Genomic DNA, 21,375 nt, shown 5'->3' with positions numbered 1-21,375 from the left:
CACAGTAAAAGGAGTGAAATTGAAGAAATAACGATATCAACGGCACTATAAAGTGCAATTCATGCTGCAGGAATTGATCTAGGATTGGTCAAGTGCATTTTAAATCTAAAATGACCTTCATTAAAGCGGATCATGCAGATGCTTGAAGTCTTCTCAACCCATATGACCGTGCACAGCTCTCAGCCTGTCAGACCCTCACTTGGGCCACTGATTGACTATTTTGTGCTACTGAGAAATGGAGTGACAGCCACGCTAGGGGAAATGGCCCAAAAGTCTCCTCCTATGGTACGGTCAGGCCTGAGGCTCCCTGAGGATCCCAGAGTCTCAGCCCTGCTGAGCTTTCCCTGCTGCTGGCATTCCTGCTCTTTAGCACAGCTAAGATGGACATTTCTGCAGGGAAAAGGAGGAAGACACAGCATTTGCACTTCAATTCTTCTCTTGTAAGATTCTGCTGTCACATTGTTTTATTATCCCTACCTTGTATTTTCCAACAAAATGAGACCTTATATCATCAGCCTGGGAAGCACAGGAAAGAAGATTCCTTACACATATGAGATGGAAGGAGCAGGACTTTGTTTGCTTTAGAGTAGGATGCAGAGAGAAGACCTCCCCAAATGCCCTTTTACCTCATCCCTTTACCTCAAGGTTTTCTGGCATGGCAGGAGAAACCATACAGTCGCTGTTGGAGGTGCTTGCCTGATGCTACTGGGTGAGCTTTCACGAGGCTATTGCATAAGCGCATTCACATCTCTCACTTGGGTCCTGGCAGAGGTCTCTGGGCAAATCAATGACTCTAACTTCCAGGAGCAGGTTTCTGAGAGGCATGCTTCAGCAACACTAGGATTCACATCAAGGTACAGGTTTATGACAGTAACTGGTTCCATACTTTCCATGGTGTCTCACTGGGATGCTGTCCAAATACAGCTCCTTGCTCTAACTTGCTATGCTAAGCAAGTGTATGGGATTTGAGAGATTACTCTCTGAGATTCTAGCTTGCTGGTCAGAAGCCAAAATGCAGACAACACCTATGAAGTCCCAAAGCTAAGCAATTTTAGTATGCAAGGCTGACTGTGTGCAGGAGAGGCAAATTTCACAGGCTTATAAAGCTAGTAGTGAAGCACAGACCCTTTGCAATTTATTTCTGCAGTGTTTTCAAAGTGAAGGGGCAGCAGAAAGGAATGGGTGTAAATTCAGTCTCCACTCATGGGTTCCCTGCTAGGAAGCAGAGACAGCTTTCAAGCAAATTCAGTGTTGTATTGACTAAGAGCAGGACAATAGGAAGAGCAGAGGCTTTAGTATCTGGTATTGAAGGTATCAAATCATGTCAGAGGTCAGCAAAAAAAAATTTTCCTCCAGGTTATTTCTAGACAGAGTGCTCTAACACAGTTGCCAAGAAACTTGGCTATCCCTAGGCAGCACCTTAGAAGTAAATACAGCTGTTTCTAGAATTTTGCATAGTGAGTATTGAAATGGATTCTCTACTTAACACAGCAGACAGCTAGCCAGAACAAAGCATGAAATCAAATTCCATCAATCCCTTAAATTTGTTTATGCAACCCATTGTTACTGCTCACAGAACAGCTTTGGCAAGCAAAGGGCATGACAAAACATAGCTGTAGTTTATAAAGAGAAATTCTTCCCATCTGCCATTTTTGTTGTCAGTTGTTTTATATTGATTTCTCTCCATGCAGTTCCAAGTTTAATCTGGGCACAGCTGCATTGAACCAAGGAAGCTGAAGGGATTTTTCTCTTCTAGTGAAGTAGAAATGGGGGAGAAAATGGCACCTACCACATATATTTTTTGCTAGGAATATGTTAGAACTTCTTTGCTGTAACACAGATGTAGATTAAGCTTCCACTTATGACTTTTGATACAAATATTTCTGGTAATATCATTTTATCTGTGACAAGCAAGATGAAATTCACACCAAGGAGCATGTTCTCAAGTAACTTCTTTCTTCACATGGGAATGAGCTGACTCAGCACATGAATTATGGAATCACAACTACATGGTGCCATATTACAGCGCTTGAATTAATAAAGATTTTGCCTTAACCATAAACAGTATTGCTTGGGCAATAAAGGGATTTGATCTGTATCCACCTGGACTTCCACTTTACTCAGACGATGAAATGGCACATGGGATTGCACCCTACAGGTCATTATCAGTTGTCACAAGGTTGTATTCATTCCTGCGGGGTCTCTACTTCAAAACCTTTCTGGTCACTGCACAGCCATGACAGAGAAATTGTAAGCAGGCAGTGTCATCATGTCAGCAGAGCATCTATTGTACATAAGGAGAGGAGCAGAGGCTGTTGACCTTGGTAAGTGGAGTCTGAGCTAGAGACGGGCTCATACCAAGCACAAGGAAGAAAACTATTAAAGTTAAAAACATGTCTCTGTGAGATGACCACAAGGGCATCTAAATTAAAGGACTGCTGGAGCAGTGAGGTTTGGGGCTGCCAGCCTAACTACCAGTAAAGCTCAGAAAGTTCCTTCTAGTTCTTTTGTTTCTATGGTAGCTGTAGCCTTGACATGAAAAAATCCCAGTGGCACAGGACTACTGCAGATACATTAAGAAACCTGAAATGCAAATGTTATGTATCATTCACTATATGCTGTGAGGGAATTAACCTGGTTTAATTTTAAGACTTTTCAATCAGAAGAGTTCAGGGTAACAGAAAATGTTGCTAGAAGGTGTGCTTACTTCTATTCATAGCTCATTGCAACGCACTCTGAAGCCGGACAAAATCCGCTGGGTTTTATTTACCAGCAAACCTTCATGGCAGATAAAGCAATCACTGCAAGAAACCTGCAATTCTTCTTTGCTAATGAGCATTGCTAGATTATTGTGTGACAGGAAGAATATGTCCAGGGAATACCCTGCTGAACATTTCATCCTCCCTGGAATATGCTTTTGTGAGATAAGTCATAATAAATATAATGTGCCAATTGTCTAACCTATTGGGAAAGAGCAGGTACATGAACAACTTGGTGCAAATATGGGAGAACCTGCTGACAGGCGTGGACATGTTTTAAATGCCATTTTTAACGAGAGCACTATTAAGTAAAGGCCGGGCAGGTAGATCACTTGTGTAATAGCTGGAAAGTGTCCTCCTGCTGTTGACAGGGAGGACTGACAAGAGAAAGTATTTTCTTACAACGCCTGATACAAAAATTCAGGAATTACCAAAATGGCCAGGAGAAAAATGCAGGAAAGAAAAGGAGGTTCAAACAGGTAATTGATAGGAATTCAAAATGACTCATACTATCCGAGGAATGCAAAATACATCTTTGTAATATGGAGTTCCAAGTTTTAAGCATGCATCAATGAAGGGCATGAAGTGACACATATTTTAAGTTCTTGAGACTTATTGGCTTATTCTTCCAACTAGAAACTTCTAATTTATTGATCAGGAGAGTCAACTATTTAGATAGAGTCAATTGGCTTTTCTTTGAAAGGTGTGCATGATTCATCTTTTCATTTTGCTGAGCACCCAGCCAGAATGTCCTTCCCTTCTCTCATTTGGACAGTCATTATCGAACATAGCTTCCCTATCTGCTCCCCAACTCCTAAACAAAGCTGTCAAAGCTCTCCCCATCAGCTATGAATAGAAGAAAAAAGCTCCAATAGTTTCTAAGAGGAGAAAGATAGACAGGATGGTGAGTGGTAAATGAGGATATTTGGAATACATCTGTGGACACATACTTTGTCATTCCCTACTCAGCGCATCTCCAGCTCAGAGGAATGGATTCTCTTACACAGCAGCAGCTGTTACTGTTTGGATTGTAAATAGTCATAAGCCATATGGTGTGACAGGAGAAAAAAACTTCACACTTTCTCACATGGACAAATATTATTACTGCAAAGCATAAACACATCAATATATATATATCTTTTCTCTGGGGAAGAATATAGTTTTCAACCTGATGCTAAAAAAATTATTGGCTTCCAGATGAGCAGATTACCTGTTAACAGTTGGTTTAGATTTTTAGAATTTGGATGTCTCAATAGAAAATAAATGTAGGTGTACAGTAGATGCAGCACTTTCAGATTGATAGATGGAGTGGAAAGAGGCACAAAATACAAACTGAGACAGTGAATGGGGAGAGATGATTCGGAGGGGAAAAAAGTCTATATGCAATTGCTATGGAAGAATATATTGCTATCTACTAATTAACTACACAAAACCAGCATGATTGTGGCTTATCATGCAAATGGATCTGCAGTTTCTTCATGCATGTGAATTTGAACTTTCCAACTGGTCAGTGATGCATAAAGTGTTTCAGATGTTGGTGGATTACATCCAGACAAGAACAGGCCTTTCAAAAAAGATGGGACTTCTGCTTGGTCAGGGAAGCTGATACAATCAATGTGCCCAGAACTCGGAACAAGGAGAAGATGCAGTCCAGTCCCTTGCTGTGCCTCAGCTAAGGGTTGCTTTAATTTTAAACCATGATTTCTTCAGTGTTCATGTTTAAAACCTACTAGTGCTTTTATTTATGTTATTTCTAAAGAGCTGTTTAGCTTATCTTTTTGCTTCAAGCACTTTAATTAAAGGAAAGTGTCAAGGATCACTCTTCCCATTGTGTGGTGAAGCTGGCAACACACAGAGTTAACTTACAGTTCTGCAGCGCCAAGTTTCTGTACTACACCCAAAAAGTCTTAGCAGAGGGACACTGCACTTGCCAAGAGCAAACACTGGCACATTCTATTTGTATGGTTAGACAGACCCCATAATAGAACCCATGACCTGGCAATTAACACTCCTTCTGTTCTGCGCCCGTCTCAACCTGTGTCAAATCCTACATTGACACCAACTGGCAAAACAGAGCGGTTCTGAATTTACATCAAGAAAATCCCCATCAGCAAGAGATTTTGTCTGTGACTACTGCACCCCAAATGAAATGAGACAATGGTAAGGACAGCAGGGCACTTCTGAGCCCACAGGAGTGACTCCTGACCTCAAGACACCAGCAGCCATGAAGGAAGTCAAGAGACCTTCCACATTCAGCATCCCTTGATGAGAATCACAGTCCAGACCCAACCCATGGATATAAATAGAGGCAGAAATTCAGCATCTAATATGAAGCAAAGAAAAAAAAAAATCTTTCCACAGGATTTGTTGTCCTTGCATCAAACAGCCATTTTGCTCTAATGATGTTCCTACCATTCCCAGTTTTCAATGAAAATGACTTTATGGTTAAATGTTTTTCTACCACTGTTACCATTTGTATCCTGACATCATAAGCCACATTCTGTTACAATGTATTTTGTTACTAAAACTCAAAAGTGGGAGCAAAATGCCCGTGGATCAGGAGAATGGGTCCTCTACTGCCTTTGAAATGTTCAGAATGCCTCAATTTTTTTTCTTTTTATCTGTGACAGGGAATGTGGCTCAGACCAATGATCCAGTAAGGACCAGATATCCTGACTCACTCTCGCCAAGCTGGCTGGATAACCCCATAGTCAAGACACATGGGGAACCAGTTCACCAGGTTCCAGAAGCGAGGTACTCTGCAGAGCAACTTGAGAATCCCCTCCAGATCTCGGCTCAGCACAGCAGTGTAACTGCAAACCTCTCTCCCAGTGTGAACACCAGCACATCTTCTTCATGACAGTCAGCTGGCTTCCTCCACAGGAACGCAAAGCATTTGCTGTTCTCTTTTGAAATCACAACCAACATTTCTAGGCACCTTTCTTTTAAAATACTTCTTTAAAATCACAATGTTCACACAAACACAGCTCCATTTTTGATTTCAAGAAAAGGGAAATCGCACAGACAGATTTCATTGCATCTTTTTCATGCAGTGTTTCTAAAGTTCAGTCTTGAGTGCAGGGCCTCTGCTCTTGGCAGAGAGAGCTCATCTGAGAAGAGTACAATCAGATGAACCCCCAGTCACTGCAAAATAAAGAACAAACAGAGATTTTGTCCTAGTTTTATTTTTTAAAGATATATTTAATCCACTTAGCAAATAAATCGTGCAGAAGACATTTCCAAAGTGGTCACTGGACTTGAAGTTAATATAACTAAGTTGCAAAGGTAACTTCCAGAATGGGAACCTGTTCAATATATATGTTTGTTGGGATGTGTTTTGTTTGATTAATATGACTATTGTTTGATTTGTAATCTCCTTGTAGCTGCCCCCTGGTTTCCGCTCTTCTCCCAGAACTTCCTTTACTCCTCCTGGCAGGAAATGCCAATCTAACCCCTAAAAAAACCACCTTCTCGAGAAACTTCTCTGTCAAGTCAGCATTTCTCTAAACTGTCCTTTTCCCTTGGGATTCTTCATTGGTGGAGATTTGAATGCCCGCCTTGTATGTTATCTCTAGTTCTCCTGATTTTTGAATTCTGTATCCTGTCCTGCAACCCTCCCCCGGTATATAAACTATTGTCAGTCCCGAGTTTGGGGTCCTGGAGAAGCCAAAAGGGGAGCAATACCATCAAATAAAAGTACCCCAGGATCCGTGACTGCTGCTTCTGTTTTTGCACTGTGCCTTCCCTGGCAGCTGGGAAATCAGCGGAGCAGAGAGGGGCTGTGGCACCTGATACCTTAGCCAAAGCTACATATGTTCAGACAGCCACAGAGCTTGCCTTTACCCATAAAACTCTTGGTTTACAACCAGATTACACGACTGTGGCCCAAAGGCTTAATAGGACAATCATTTCCACTTCCAAACCTGCTGTCGTGAGCTAATGACGTTAGCACAAATTACATATACAAAGACAAAAAAATTAATTCATAGCTTGCAGACTTTAGCTAAATTATATGGAAAAAGATTACTTTAACTCATACATCCCTGATATGCAGGTTGTTTGTGTAATCCTGTATTTTCAGCAGTGGGACGGCCAAATGGTTACTTTAGTCACCCTTTTTAAAACAAGGAACTACAAATAAGCCCTCACAAATTTGAGTAAGTTTTATATTAATCATGCTCTCCCAACTGCAGTGCTGCCTGTGGAGAAAAGACCTAGAGATAGCTGAAACAGTGCCATCAGATAAAATGCACCAGTAGAGTAAGAAAAAATTACTGACATTTTAAGAATATGGAAACGGAAAGATTTTGTAGGAATAGTGTACCACACGAACAAAGTACAATTCACTTTGTAAACAAGTGTAGTAAAATGGGTTGTACTATGGCTTCCTCAAACTGATCTAAGGCTGCCTGTGGCAATGCCTGAGACAATAAGCCAGACACACTGATTATAAGCTTTACCAGACAGATCAGGCTCCCTTTCTCCATCAGAAAAGAAAGTGTTCTTTAAGTTACTTTAGCAAGCCTCCAGTTGATTTTTCCTTTTCGCCAGGCTAATATGAATGTCCTGATTACCATCAGCAACAAGAGAGGGCACAATAAAGTTTACTTGTCCTGACCTGCAGCTATGCATATAAGTACCTCCTTTTACATAAGCAGCATTATTCTGTCTGGCCTTCCTGCTCTTATGGGCAAAACTAGGACTTAAAAAACCCACAGTGTCTCTTTGGATAAAATCAATAACTCAATGACTAAAATAGTAGTTGCATTTTGATGGCAAAAAAAAGAAAAAAAGAAGAAAAAAAGAAAATGGCTACTTACAGAACATGCAGAATACTGTTCTCATAGAGAGAACAGTCATAATTAGTCGCCTTGAAATTTTTTCCCCCCATCAGAAATAAAATTAGGTTATAATTTTCTTTTTCTTTTTTTTTTTTTAAAGTCACATACCCACCTCTTTAAATATCAAGATAGCAATACCACAAATTATTTTGAAAATCTGAGTTACACTTATCTTAAAGGTAGCTGCTTAGACAAAATACATCTGTATAACGAGCTGACGTGTTTCCCTTTCAGATTCTTCCGAAAGCCGTATGAACTGTGAATCAGATTTGTATCTTGATATTAAAAAAGAAATCACATTCCACTTCCCAACAGAACATAACAGCAAACATGCCTGTTACTGCCTATAATGGCTACATTATGTTTTCTGCTTAATAAAAGACATATAACTCTGCAGAGAGAATAGCAAAATCACTTCCATCTTACTTTTCGGAAACTGCTGAATAAAACTCAGAACAATAAAGATCCCTTTCCCCATTCACATGGTTTACTCACCATTACTTTATTCCAAAACTCAGTTTCACTTGAAAAATGATCCATAACAATGAAATGATTTCTTCCTTGTCAAAAGTATCACTCCAATCATTTAAATTACTGAACGCAGAAAAGGAAACATAGTGCTCCACAGAGCACTCTAAACACGCTCTGTTGTTTTTGCTGATGCAATGAGGCTTCTAAGCAAACGAGCAAGTTTGCAAGCAAGCTGGGTAGTGGCATTTTCCTTATGATTCAAAAGTGAAGCATGCCTCAGCTAACTGAATGCTCGCACAACATATAATAAAGGAACTCAGGGATTCATGCACGTCTCTAACACAATCATTTGTAAAACTTCTACTTGTATTACCATCTCTAAGTCTGCCACACCTCAAAAACGACGAGCCAGATACAAACTTCTACTGGGTGCTATGTGCAGCCAAGAGAAAGACAGCTTCAAGCCAGAGGTTTGTATTTAAAAGTCTCTGAAGTTTAAGTCCCTAAGGTGTATGAAATTACATTCCGTGTATGGAATGTAACTGTGGATTCCTGCTTGCTGCATATATAAATATGATAAAGTTCATCATAAGCCACACATTAAAAACATAGAGTCTGCCACAATACATTACCAGATTAATGCACAAAACTACTGTGATAGGAAGAAGTTACAAAAACGTATTTAAATAGGTTTATAATTGCAACTTTTAAAAATTAACACCCTCCTCCTTCAAGTGCCAAGAAAAGCACAGAATTTGCAGGGTAATTTTCTAAAAAATGGGGATAACAAGATCCAGGGAAAACCTAAAAGCTGTGTCTTCCTTTCCACAGAGGTGCAGACCTGTCTGAGCCCTGAGAAGGCAGAGTTTAGAAACAAAGCTCTGCCACAAGATGAAGAGGGGAGAAATCCATAACAACTTAATGACCGCCTGATAGGTAGGAGCCTCCAGTGCAAAATGTGTCATTTATTTCATCAATCTTTAAAGCTTATGTCAGCTGCCTTGACAGGTAAACCTTGTGAAGGTTCAAAATCTTTCAAGTTCCAGACATCAGCAAATAAATGCTGATGCAGACCTTTACAGGACCATCAACCCTCTCCGGATTCACCGAATAACCTTTTTTCCTTTGCCAGCTTTTACTTTTTCTGACACACTGAGGTCTGAGGTAGTATTCCCTCTACACCACTTGACGTTTCCTAATGAGCTGGGAGCGCTGCACGTGCTGCAGCCCTTACTGCCTTGGAAACTGCATCAAGATGAATGTTCTCCACAGCTACAAGTTTTAACATTTAAAAGCTCATGTTTTCTTCCAAGCTTCTGTCTTTAACATCTTCCTCTGATACCCTTGCTGAGCTTGCAGTTTCTTTTCATAACTCAAAGAAACAGGCAGGCAAAACTACGTAAGGACATGGATTAAAGCAGGGAGTGGCTCTTAGGGGAGCCCCAGCACCCTCTGCTGGGGCTGGAGTGGTGGGAGGTAGCTGGGCCAGCCTGTGGCACTTCAGCCTCATGGCTGGGGTGACCCTTCAACAGCTGGGGCATGAAACTCCTACCACCCAGTGGTTTTCACTGGGTAGGAGAGCAGTAATACTCCTGGCCTGATTAACTGAAAACATAAGAAAAACCTTCTGCTTTCTTACAGCCTAGGAAATTCTGCACACCACCTAATTTTATGTAAATAGCATAATATCTATGCAACTGTAACCTGAACAAGTTACACACTCTCAGACAGCATTTAATTAGATCAGTGGGCCTAAAAGAAAAGGAGAATAGAAATGCCATGTTTACACCAAATAAACAACATCCATACTGGACTCTGACTGCACACTTTGGCCTGGGATATACTTGGCCTGTTTAACACAATTATTACATTTCCAATTTCAGGTATCCTGATCTGTGCCATCCCCAAACAATGTGGAATAAATTTAGATGCACCTTTAATCAGCACTTTTTTTCCAAGTTAATCATTTCCGTGTTGTACTTATACAAACAAAATTAAGTAACACAGGATACTGATCATCCTGTATCTGTCCAGAAATACATAACTTCAAAGGATGTCATTCAGCAATAAATCTATTATAAGTGCTTTTCAAACTCTTTGATTTGCAAAAATTAGTAAACTGTTTGTTATCGGTATGTACATTTTTCTTGCTTTATTCTCTGAATCCTGCAACTCAGCAAATTAATATAATTCTGGCATTTTGTGGAACACAGGCATCTTTGTCCTTTTGCAAAGGATCCTTAACCCTCTGGGCTTTCCAGTTATGAGCAGAACATCTCCAATACCTTATCTGTTGCTTTGAACCATGTTCAATGAACACAGTGGGTTGGAAATATGTCTCTACTGTAAGCACTAAGGAATTTTAGTAGATCCTTTACATTACCATGATAATGTTACTTTATTTTACTTTGTCATTTTATTTTGAGAAGCATTTAAGACCGTGTTATGAAACTTAATTTACATTGAGAATTACTTCATATTAGATTAGTTATTTAAAAAACGAGGAAACAATTTCCACACTTAGAAATATTGTGGTGAGAAGCTGTGATGTAAATGCTAAGTGACTGAATTCTCAGTTTTGAAGTAATGTTTGCAGGGGAGTGTGGGAAAGGAGAGCAAAGGGGGAGTGATGGCAGCTTGTGTACTGCAGGATCCTGTAAGCTGGTGCTCAAGATAGATATAGCAAGGTAAACCACAGAGGTGAAATGGTGCATGGTAGAAACCATCTTTAAAAGTCTATTTCTTTGCTTTTTTTTTTTTTTTTGAATCTCTTGATTTTCATGCAACACAGCATAAAATCTTTCATCAGGATCATAATAAACATCTATCAGATATCAGAGATCTTTCTCTGCTGGCTTAACAGAATGCCAAATAATTCAGAGACCAGTTGAAGTTCAATTACATTTTTCTGCAGTAAGCCAGAGAAAGGTGCAAGTAAATCAACTTTATGTACCCTTCCTGAAGTTCTTTTATATTGATCCCCCCCAGAAAATGTGGTTTGAACGTTTTCACATGTTCATCATCTAGCTCTGAGGTTTGGTTCCTGTAGTAAGCACAAGTATGTTCTGTTTTTTCTTGCCTATTTCTGAAGCAGAGCTTGTTCCTGCAGCCACATACTCCTTTCTGAGCTGTGGAAGTGGAGCAGCTCACCCCAGCAAGGGGCCTTCTTTACCCACTGCTGTGGCACCTCAGAATTCCCTTATCCTGTGGGTGATTCAGACAGTCCACTGCAATACTACTGTTCTTGATACAACACGCACACATTTCTCTATCCCAAAATTTAAATCACATTATTCTCCAGAATCATCACTCCAATCTGACAAGCAGAGGAAGAGTTCACATCTGATTTACTTTGGGAGGTTTGTTTTTTGCAACATGAAATAAGGTCACAGATGGACTTTTATTGACTGGAGAAGCATTGCACCGGCACAGAAGCCCATCAGTCTAAAAGTTAGAATCTGATGTGAAATTCTAGCTGCTGAAACAAGTCTAGGCATTGGTTAACATGACAGTTAATAATTTTGGACTTCACTGACACCAAATTGTGTGCTCCTTTAAGGCAAACACCTGACTTGCAGCTAATTTGCAGAAGAGTTCTATGTGCCCTGCAGCTCTTTGAAGGAAAACTGATCACCAACAAAGCTACTTTTAACTGCCTCATAGATATTAACAAAACTGAGATTATCACTGTAGAAAATATCCTGTCTCCACAGCACTGTGGTTCTAAACTTGCTCACTCAAAATGCACTATAATTATGACTTGAATACTGAATGCTTATGTAAAAAAAATTTAAAGCCACCCGTCCAGGGCACAGGACTCTCTTGACAGGGCAACATCTAACACCATCACGATAAAGAGCTGGGCCAGAGCACTGCCATGTGTATGACACCTGCCAGTGTCCTGCATCCTAATTGAAACTACCTGTTTTGTGACTGCTGATCACATCCCCACATGAATAGGGCTTGAGGAAGTTACTCCAGGATGCACCATCAGTACTCTGATATCTTTTGTCTTAAGGCTTTATGCCCAAATTAGTGCTGTCAGGTCAAAGCCTTACCAGCAGCAATGCAGGCTGCATCTTGCTATGGGACATGGAGAGGAATGTGAGGCACATCGTGGCCCTCACTTCACTCTGGTTTGTAAGAAATGCCACTTCACAGATCACAAGATTACAGATTTGGAAATTATATAGAGTGGCTGAACTCTTCCAATGTACACTTTAGGGGAACTATAACACAAATACAGAGTATTCCACAATAAAAAGTGAAAGCACAACCGCAAGATTTATAGCCTACAATATTAATTTAATAATCAAGTCCTTATAAAATAACATCTAACACCATGTGACAAAGGGAGCTGACAGTACCTTCCCAATCAGTGCTAAATAATGCATCCATAACAATTGCCTCTCACTTGATTATGGTAATGTAGTTGATACTAGACACAATTCTAAGATTATTGAAGTCAATGAGTGTTCTTCATTAATGCCAATGGAATTTGAATCAGACTCGTCAAACTAAAATATATGAGAGGAGCTAAACATGTAGTATGGGCATAAGAAGCAACAGTGGTTGTAACCTTGGATATTAAAAAATATGGTGTTCTCATTATGTACCACTGTAGTGATTCTTAAAAATAATTATTTTTTAATCTTTGTGACATATGTAAATGGTTAAACACCTGGTATAGGTCCCCGCTATTATCTGTGCACATGACATCCTCTGACACCCCAAAATACGACCTGGTCACAAATACCAAGTTTTGATCAAAAAATTGCACAGTTCTAAACTCTAAGTAAACTCGCTAATACTGGATTCAATTTTACAGTAGAGAATTATTACATGAAATGGCAACAGTTCTAACTAAAAAGTCCGAGGGATGAGAGGAATTCTTTTTGGTATTTATTACAGAAGAATATATGAGAATACAACAGAAAGGACTCTGGTTATTAGTAAAGACAAAATGGGATAAACATGTCTCTGACATCTCTGATGGTGACTCCAAATGCAAACTACATAGTAAATCTGTGCTAAGGGAACCTTAAATTTTACCATTTTTTCTTGCTTGTTATGCTAGAGACTCGTAAGAATCAGAAGAAAATCTGCTTAGGAAAAACTTTATAACCCCTTTTCTCAGTTTTCTTCAGTGCTTGTTTTCATTAATTTACAACACTGTAAGAGCATGGAGTCTTCAGAGGGATTGGGACACTAATAAGGATGGTAAATTTCATGGTGGGTTTGGGAAGTCAAAGCAGAGGTCAGCATGTTCACCCTACAGGAACCCTACACAGGTCATCAGCATTGACACCTACTAAAACTTTGTCAAGTTCCCAGATACTTCTGCCAAAATGGAAGAGCAGGGAAGTGCTGTTTTTAGTTTTCTAGCTATTTATGTTTGGGTTTTTTCTGTGTTCCTTTGCAGGAACAATGATACTTTTTGAAATCAGGATGCTGACAGGAAGAGCTCCCATTGCTCTTTTCTTCTTTATAGATTCTGTAGCAAAAAACTCTGGTACGAAAAAGAATTTGGAGTAGCAGGTAACCTTTCCCTGCTGAAACCAAGCTGGGACCTCAAGGTCAGCTCCTGTGTGAGATGTAAGAAACACAAAATACTGCAAGCAGAGAAGCACAAAGTCATTTCCTTGGATCAGATCTATGGTCTTCGGGGCTGTGAGTTAAAGGCAACAGACGACATTGCTCTCCATCTGCAGCAAGACTAAAGCAAGAATTGTATCTGTGCACATAAGTCCCGTGCACAGACTGTGGCACTTGGGCATCAATACAAGCAAAGAAAGGGCTTGTCTTGAACAGAGGAGTGCACATGAAATACTCACTGTTTTCAAAAAATGTGTTTTTAGCTGTTTTCCAAGGAAGTGGCTCAGTATTTCTTCCTTAGCAGAGTTCACCATCTTGGATAGACTGACAACAGCAATTTTAAGCTTAGGTAATGAACAAAACAAACCAAATGAGAACAAAAAAAAATTATTTTGAAAATACTTGATGTCTGCTGACTGCCCTATTTACATCTGACCTAAGTTTTGCATACTTAGGTTGTTGACAATATACAGTGTGATGTGCGCTGCTGACCATGTACACAGAGCGCTGCCATTTCAGAGGGGGAAGAGAAAATCATCATACACCTCTGTTACCTCTGCAGGAGCAATGCCAGCAATCTCTGGGAAAAGTGGGTTTGTGCTTACATGGATTTCTTAGACAGCACGTTACTCTATAATTTGCCCGTGCTAGAAGACAGAACAGAAAAAGACTGACACTCTGCACAGTCAGGCCTACCCACACATGGACATTTCGTGTTTTTTGGAAAAAATGTAGTAAAGGTTGATACTGATTTATTTTAAAAGCTATCTGTTATTTTAACAACAACAAAAAAATAAAGAAAAAAAGAGGCAAAAGTTACTTTATTCTGAACTTGCCAGTGGCTCTGTAAATTAGGTTGTTCATGTTGCTGGCTTCCGACACAACTTTCTTACCCATTATTAGGAAGCTGCTGCCAATTACTGGGTTTACAACCCTAAATCCTTGATGGTAAAGTAGATTTCAGTCAACAAATCTTGACTTGAAATAAAAAAGAAATTCATTTGTTCTTCTGTAAAGTCCCCAGTAAACAGAAGTAAACAATGTTGTTCCTCTTTCTTGCTCAGACTTGCAAACACAGAATTTTAAACATCATTTTCTCATGCAGCATCACAAGGGCTAACAGACAATCCTTGTGTTCAACTTAACATTGGGCAGCACAAGAAAAACATCTATAGTCTAAGCCAGGTTGAAGCAAAAACTGGTTACTTGTCAAAAATAAGGCAGAATTATACAAAGTACATAAATAATCAGCAAGATATTTATCAAACTCCTTGACAGTACTATTTCAAAGCTAACTCAGGGCTTGATAGTTGATGGGGGAAAAAGGGTCCACAGCTAGATGTCAATATAGTTCCAACCTGGCTCTTGGGAAAAGCAATGGCTCTGCCCCCACCCCTCCCCCAGCATCTAGCTTTAAAAGAATAAGTTTTAGCAATATTTTCTGTAAGTCTCATTCCTGTTTATCTATATAAAATATCCATAGATGCTTTGATAACTGAAAATAACACATATGCTCCACAAACAATACTACTATTATTTAACTAATAAAACTTTCATAACTTTGTACTTTCTCACACATATATAAGCAGAGCTTTATTCTTTAAGCTTCAGCTCATGGAATCACACTATTTATGAGAAGTTCAGTTTTCATGAAGAAAATCAAGTTGTTTTAAACACTCGGGATCTCAGAGAAGGGACACAAACTCTAATACCTAAAAGGTACAAGATGTAATAAGGTAAATAAAATTGGGGTTTTTTAATATCTGGCATTAGCCATGGAGAAATCAAAATCTCTTAGCGCCAACAGAACCCCTTGGCATTTTGTCTATATCCACAATTCTCTATCATAAGCCACAATGGTTGCCTCATCTAGATTTTGTCCAGATCTGTGCGGACTATCGTAACAGCTCAAGATGTCCTCTGTCTTCCAGTGTTCCATAGATTTCAGAAAGGTAGTATGGCAGAGTGGGAAGCACACAAGGAAACAATTTTCAATCTTTTTTGTTTGCAACAAACAGCCCAGCAATCTTGCAGTGCTCAATACTAAAATACAGTGCAAATGCTCAAATGGCTGCAAATGGGCCACCTTACAGTAGGGATCTCTTTATACGAAGCAACTGTAAATGGCTAATCTATCTGTAGTTTCATATCTAGGCTTTGAAAAAAGCCAATGGCATAACTTCATTTCAATTATTATTCGCCAGATAATTTGAGAGAACATCTTGAATAGCTAAAGTGTTTAAGCCGCATCACCACCCTGATTGGAGGTATTTCATTTTTTGAAAAAAAACCAAATTGCAAGTAGAATTATGATTATTATGTCAGGACAAAATATCGGCTCTTTGTGAGAGTGCTTGCGTTGTGATCTTGTACATTGCTCATAAGTAAAACATGGTTTCTTTTCTTCTTCTGCCTGTTTAAGTTCTAAGATTTCTTCTTTTTTCTTTCACTCTGTTGGAGTTTGGCAGGGAAGAAACTATTTGGCATGGACTTTTTCTGGTGGGCTTCGAGCATTCCTTCAGCAAACGCCTACTTCATTTGCAAATACAAAAGCAAGCGGCAAAGCCGATCCCCCACCTGATAACGCGGGGGCTCCTAGAAGATCCCACCGCAGCATGGGCAGCCCATAGAGCACCCCCACCACCCATGGCAAGAGGCACAGACAGTGCCGGGGGAAGCCTGGGCAGGGGGGTGGGCGGCCAGACCGGGCTTTGCTGCCTTTTGGAATTCGTTTCTTCCCGCTCCCGCGCCCCGGCGCTCCTGAGGCGGTGCCAAGGCCGCGGCGCGGGCCCGGCGGCGGCCGCTAGGTGGCAGCGCGCGCTCGCGGAGCCGCCGCTGGCTCGGGCCCTGCCCGAAGGCTCGGGAGCACGGCCGCCGCCTTCGCACAAAACCTACTGCGGAACCTAGCAGCGGGGACAAGTACTTATCGGCCTGCAGAAATACTGTGTGTGCTTCTTCTGCCTTTTAAATTTTTTTTTTCTTTTTTTCTTTTTTTCTTTCCCAGCAAAGCAAGTTTTGAACAGAACGTCGCCACCGTCGCAGTTCAAGCCAGCGCGGAGACCAAGCAAGCGCACTCATGAAACCCTACGGAACTCCGACTATACAGCGGGCTTTCCCCTAAATAGCTTCGATTGCAAAAGCAGCTCTAGTTTTATGCACATATCAATTAATTACAGAATCAATTAGGTTGGAAAAGACCTCTGAGATCCTCAGGTCCAATGTATGAGCAAACACCGCTTTGTCAGCTATACCATTACACTAAGTGCCATGTCCAGTCTTCTCTTGAACACCTCCAGGGACGGTGACACCACCACCTCCCTGGGCAGCCCACTCCAGTGGCTCATCACCCTGTGACAAAATTCTTCCCGATGTCAAAGCTAAATGTCCCCTGGCACAGCCTGAGGCCATGTCCTCTCATCCTGTCACTAGTTGCCTGGGAGAAGAGACCGACCCTCACCTGGCTACACCCTTCTTTCAGGGAGTTGTAGAGAGGGATAAGATCACCCCTGAGCCTCCTCTTCTCCAGACCAAATGCCTCCAGCTCCCCTCAGCCTCTCCTCCATAGGACTCGTGCTCCAGACCCTTCACCAGCTTCATTCCCCTTCTCTGGACAATAATGCCTGCTGGATTGGGGTTTGACTGTACCCCACTGGGCTGCCTCCTCACAAAAAGCAACAAAGGTCTGCCACTGGCCTGAAAGCACAGAGTGCTGCTTTGCATCTTGAAAGAAATAAGAGAAACTATTTTTGGAGAATAAAAGAAAAATAAAAGGGACACTTAACCACAAGCAGCTTTTAAGAAAAAATAGAGGTGGGTGCCTCTGCCCCCACTGGACTACTCAGTTATCTGTGGAGGGAGAGATTTCTCTCCTCAAAGTCTGGATAAGGAATAGGCTGGACCTACCAGTTGGCCCTGCTAAATATTCTCCATCACCCCATCCATTACTCTGTTCAAGGCTCAGGCTGGAGAGCCAGCACAATCTATGTACCCATAAGAAACTATGGCTTGTCTGTCCCATCACCAGACATCCAACGCTATGGCTGCCAGAGGGAACTCAGGTGATTATAGATAAAGCATTAGCCTATCCCTTCCTTTTTGTGTCAGGGCTATTGTGTGCCTACAGTGACACCAGCAAGCAGTAACTCTGAAACACAGAAGGTACATTTGACATCAGCATGTGTCTATGTTCATGAGGATCTCTTTCTTTCTAGGGTGTACAAACCACAGCAGAGCACCTCCAAGCCTTTTGTAGGCCAGGGAAATGACTGCCAGATTACACTGTAGACATAAAATGCCTTCTAACTTCCAGTGTTGTGTTTGGATGCCTTTTTTACAGTTCTTTATGACAGAAATTTGAGGCCATATAAAGACATTTGATTACCCTCATTGGATATGCTTGCGCTAAACTCGCAATCTGAATCGTCCCATTTGAAATGGAGGAAAGACTGGATAGTAGGATTCAAACAGCTGCTTTTATCAGCTGTATAATAAAGTTCCCACATAAGATATGCCTTTTTTTCTCCTCAGACAGAGATTGCTGTAAGATAAGTAAGAGGAAATTATGCAAGATGATAAACACAATTATTCAGCAGTTCAGGAATACCCTGCAAAACCCCACTAACCAAAAAAGTAACTACAGGCCAGACAACGCAAAGAAGGCATGCTATGCATGGATGAGGAAGAAATGAAGACCAACCTAGTGTGTCCCCCCCACTCCCCAGTTTTCCATTTCCTTTTCTCTTTTTCAGTCTGTCTCTCTGAATGAGTCTTTCTCCAGCCAAATCTCACTGCAAGACAAATGACCTGAGAAGTTTCGTGAACCTTCCTTCTTTAAAATCAATTATTTCTCCAGGCTGTAATAATCAGAGGTCACAAGGGGCCCCAAGGGGCATTTTCTCTGTTAAGAAAGATACTTTTGAGTGCATTAGGGCAAATAGAAACATGCTTTGGGCAGTTAAGGCTCTGGATGACTGCTCAGTAGAAAAAGGGGAGGAGGGACGAGCTCTGGATTTGCTCCAGAAAAGCAGTCGGGCTGGGGAATGAACAACTTTTCAGTCTCTATCTCCTGTGAAATGCAACACAGCTGAGATACAGTCTCTCATCTTGCACAACCTGTATAACTCTCCATCTCTGACGTAGTTACCACAACCTGCAACTCTCCACAGAGTTGAGGACATGCTGCTCCTCACCCTTGCAGGACAGAAATCAAACTGCAGAGAGACTGTCCGACCCAAGACCAAAGAGAGATTCTGCAGCAAAGCAAGGACTGGAAGCCAGGTAGCCCATACTTGCACCTAGTCATCTCATCTCTTTCCTAACCTGTTCTTCAGTCAGGAATCATTCTGCGGCCAAGGGCAAGGTGGAGAAAAAGAAGAGTAGTCGCAAAGAGGGGTGGTGAGAAATTGAGTTAAGGATCAAACTTCAGAAGCCTTGTTGAATATTAACAGTTACATTCATCTTTTTCTCAAATTGAACTGCAAAAGAAAGCTGTGGTTGGAGGTTTTCCATGGCAGCTGGAGCTTCTACACTTAGGGAAGTAATTTGACTTGTGATTTAAAATGTTTATTTTCAGGGCATTGATGGGAAGGTGTGTCCTGCCTAAGGCCCTGTCACAACTCAGCAACTTTTTCCACCGTGAGCAGTGCTGTCCTGAGCATCTCAGATGGCAGCCACCTGGCACGCACCAGCTGGCAAATGGCCTCGCTGTACTCGTAGGGCAGCGTGCTGCTGTGGTTACTCTGGTGTAAACTCCCTGCCTGGGCGCCCCTGAGACAAGAGTGACTGAGCAAGGAGTTATACCTGTGTAACTAGAGCAGTTTAATTATACTGGCAAATTTTCCCTGCAGATAAGCACCAAGACAGCTCATTCTGACTCTTTTCCAGCAGAATATCACTTTGGATGTCTCTGCACTTTTGTAAAGTCTGAGTGTTAACAGTGCCTTCACCCATAGCAGGAATAACCTGCAACCCTGGACTTTACAGTGCCTATCACTTTAGATCGCAACTGAGTTTCTCATGCTCCCACTTATGCAATAAGTATTGAAAAATACAAATACTAAAAAAAATTTTAAACATACCCCCCCCCCCCCCCCCCCCCCCCAACACCACATAGTTGGAGAAATGAATGTAATTATTTTCACTATTGTTGTTGTGGAAGGCTAATTTATTCCCTATTAAAGCTTTTCCATTCTCTTCAGAGAATTACAGGAAGCCAATAGAGAAACTATGGAAACTGATTTAAAAATCCCCAGTCCCCCAAAAACCAGCCCCACAGTACCACTGAGGAGGATAAGTGCAGCTTCGTAACAGCACCCCGACTTCTCTTCCAGCCTGGCAGTGGTCCAAAGCAGACTCAACTGCAACAGCATGTGCCAAGCTGTGCCAAGCTGTGTCACAAGCTCCTAACAGGTCTCAGGTGATCCCCTGACACTTCCACTTGTTCCTGCTGCTTTAAAGGAAAGCAACCAAATACATACCCGCAGATCTTGTGCCTGAGCCTGTTCAGCATCTTCTGTCATGATCTTAGAAGCAGACCAAGGTAGATTTGAAGAAACTATATGCTGGATGTTGCACTGATGCTGGCATTTAAGTTATGACAGAGGATTTGCCACCTCCCTCAGTCAGCAGCTTTCAAGCGGTGCTGGGCCTACCCAAACTCATGAACTCTAAAATCAGGCACATCAAATGTATCAAAGATAAAATTTTATTTAATTTCATCAGACTACATCCAATTTAATCCTTCAAAAACATGTGAAAAAAATCCCATACTTGTACAGTTGCACATTGTTATTAACCAACTTGGAATACCTAGTAGAGACTGAGTGAAGAAAAGGTATCAAGCTTTAGATAAAATAACCCTTTCAACTGGAATTTAAAGTATGAACCCTTGATCACCAATATGTACAACACAGGGACTACTTCTTTCAAGTAACAGAGGTATTTGTGGGGGAGAAGAGTGCTGATTCCCATATGGCCTGGGAATTTGAGCAAGTAAACTGCTTATTTTATAGTGCCAGAGTTTGCTGGCACTATTCCTGGTTTGAGATGATAGCTTCTATGCGAGGAAAACATAAGAGAATATTTACTTTCTGTGGAAACTAGGTAGGGTTTGTCAACAATCCACTTTAAGGAAGCATTATGGGACCCTTTTCCCTCTTTTTTAAAAGCCTGCCACCATTCACCCCTAAAAGCAGATTTAGAAAATAACAGAAATAACCATGACTAGGGCTAGCCTGAGGGAAGTGGCAACACTGACTGCATGCACTGTACACTGACAAAATTACTGGGGCCTTACATGCAATTACCAAACCTGCAGAATTACTCAGACTTTGGGCCAAGCCATGATTCATACTATAGTAATTCTACTCATTCCATTGGATCATTTCAGTTCCAAAAGAAGTTTCTTTTAAGGTTTTTACATTTCTCCCTATCATTATGACAGGCATGTATCTTCCATAAAATGGCAACAAATTCAGACAATGGTTTTCAAGTTTTCAACTGACATTTTCTTTTCAAAATAAAAACTATTTTGGCAAGAGTAAAAGGAGCTGAGATTTATGAATATAAGGCAATGCCAAGTAAATATCTTCTTTTGACAGAAAGTAGTTTTTCATGGTGAACAATGGTCAAACTACATGTTCACCTAAATACTTGCCTTTCCATGCCTAGATGTTCTTGACTTTCTCACAGAAGCTCATTGATGAATACAA

General features: G+C 41.0%; 1 protein-coding gene across 4 annotated transcripts in view; it reads right to left on the bottom strand.

The window, feature by feature from the left end:
• Window positions 1-21,375, bottom strand: part of SASH1 (SAM and SH3 domain containing 1) — a 528,498-nt gene that overhangs the window by 177,504 nt on the left and 329,619 nt on the right. The window contains exon 1 of one of the 4 annotated variants that reach the window (XM_038132240.1): window positions 8,096-10,461. The exons of the other annotated variants lie outside the window; for them this stretch is intronic. Within the exon in view, the coding sequence (XP_037988168.1) occupies window positions 8,096-8,140 (45 nt within the window). The 5' untranslated portion in view covers window positions 8,141-10,461. Of the gene's footprint in view, window positions 1-8,095; window positions 10,462-21,375 lie in introns of those variants that run through there. 4 annotated transcript variants of the gene reach the window in all.

Source organism: Motacilla alba, chromosome 3 (genome assembly GCF_015832195.1).
Source record: "Motacilla alba alba isolate MOTALB_02 chromosome 3, Motacilla_alba_V1.0_pri, whole genome shotgun sequence".
NCBI classification, from domain to species: domain Eukaryota; kingdom Metazoa; phylum Chordata; class Aves; order Passeriformes; family Motacillidae; genus Motacilla; species Motacilla alba.
Note: the sequence above shows the minus strand (reverse complement) of the source record. Positions and strands in the feature narration are given on the sequence as shown.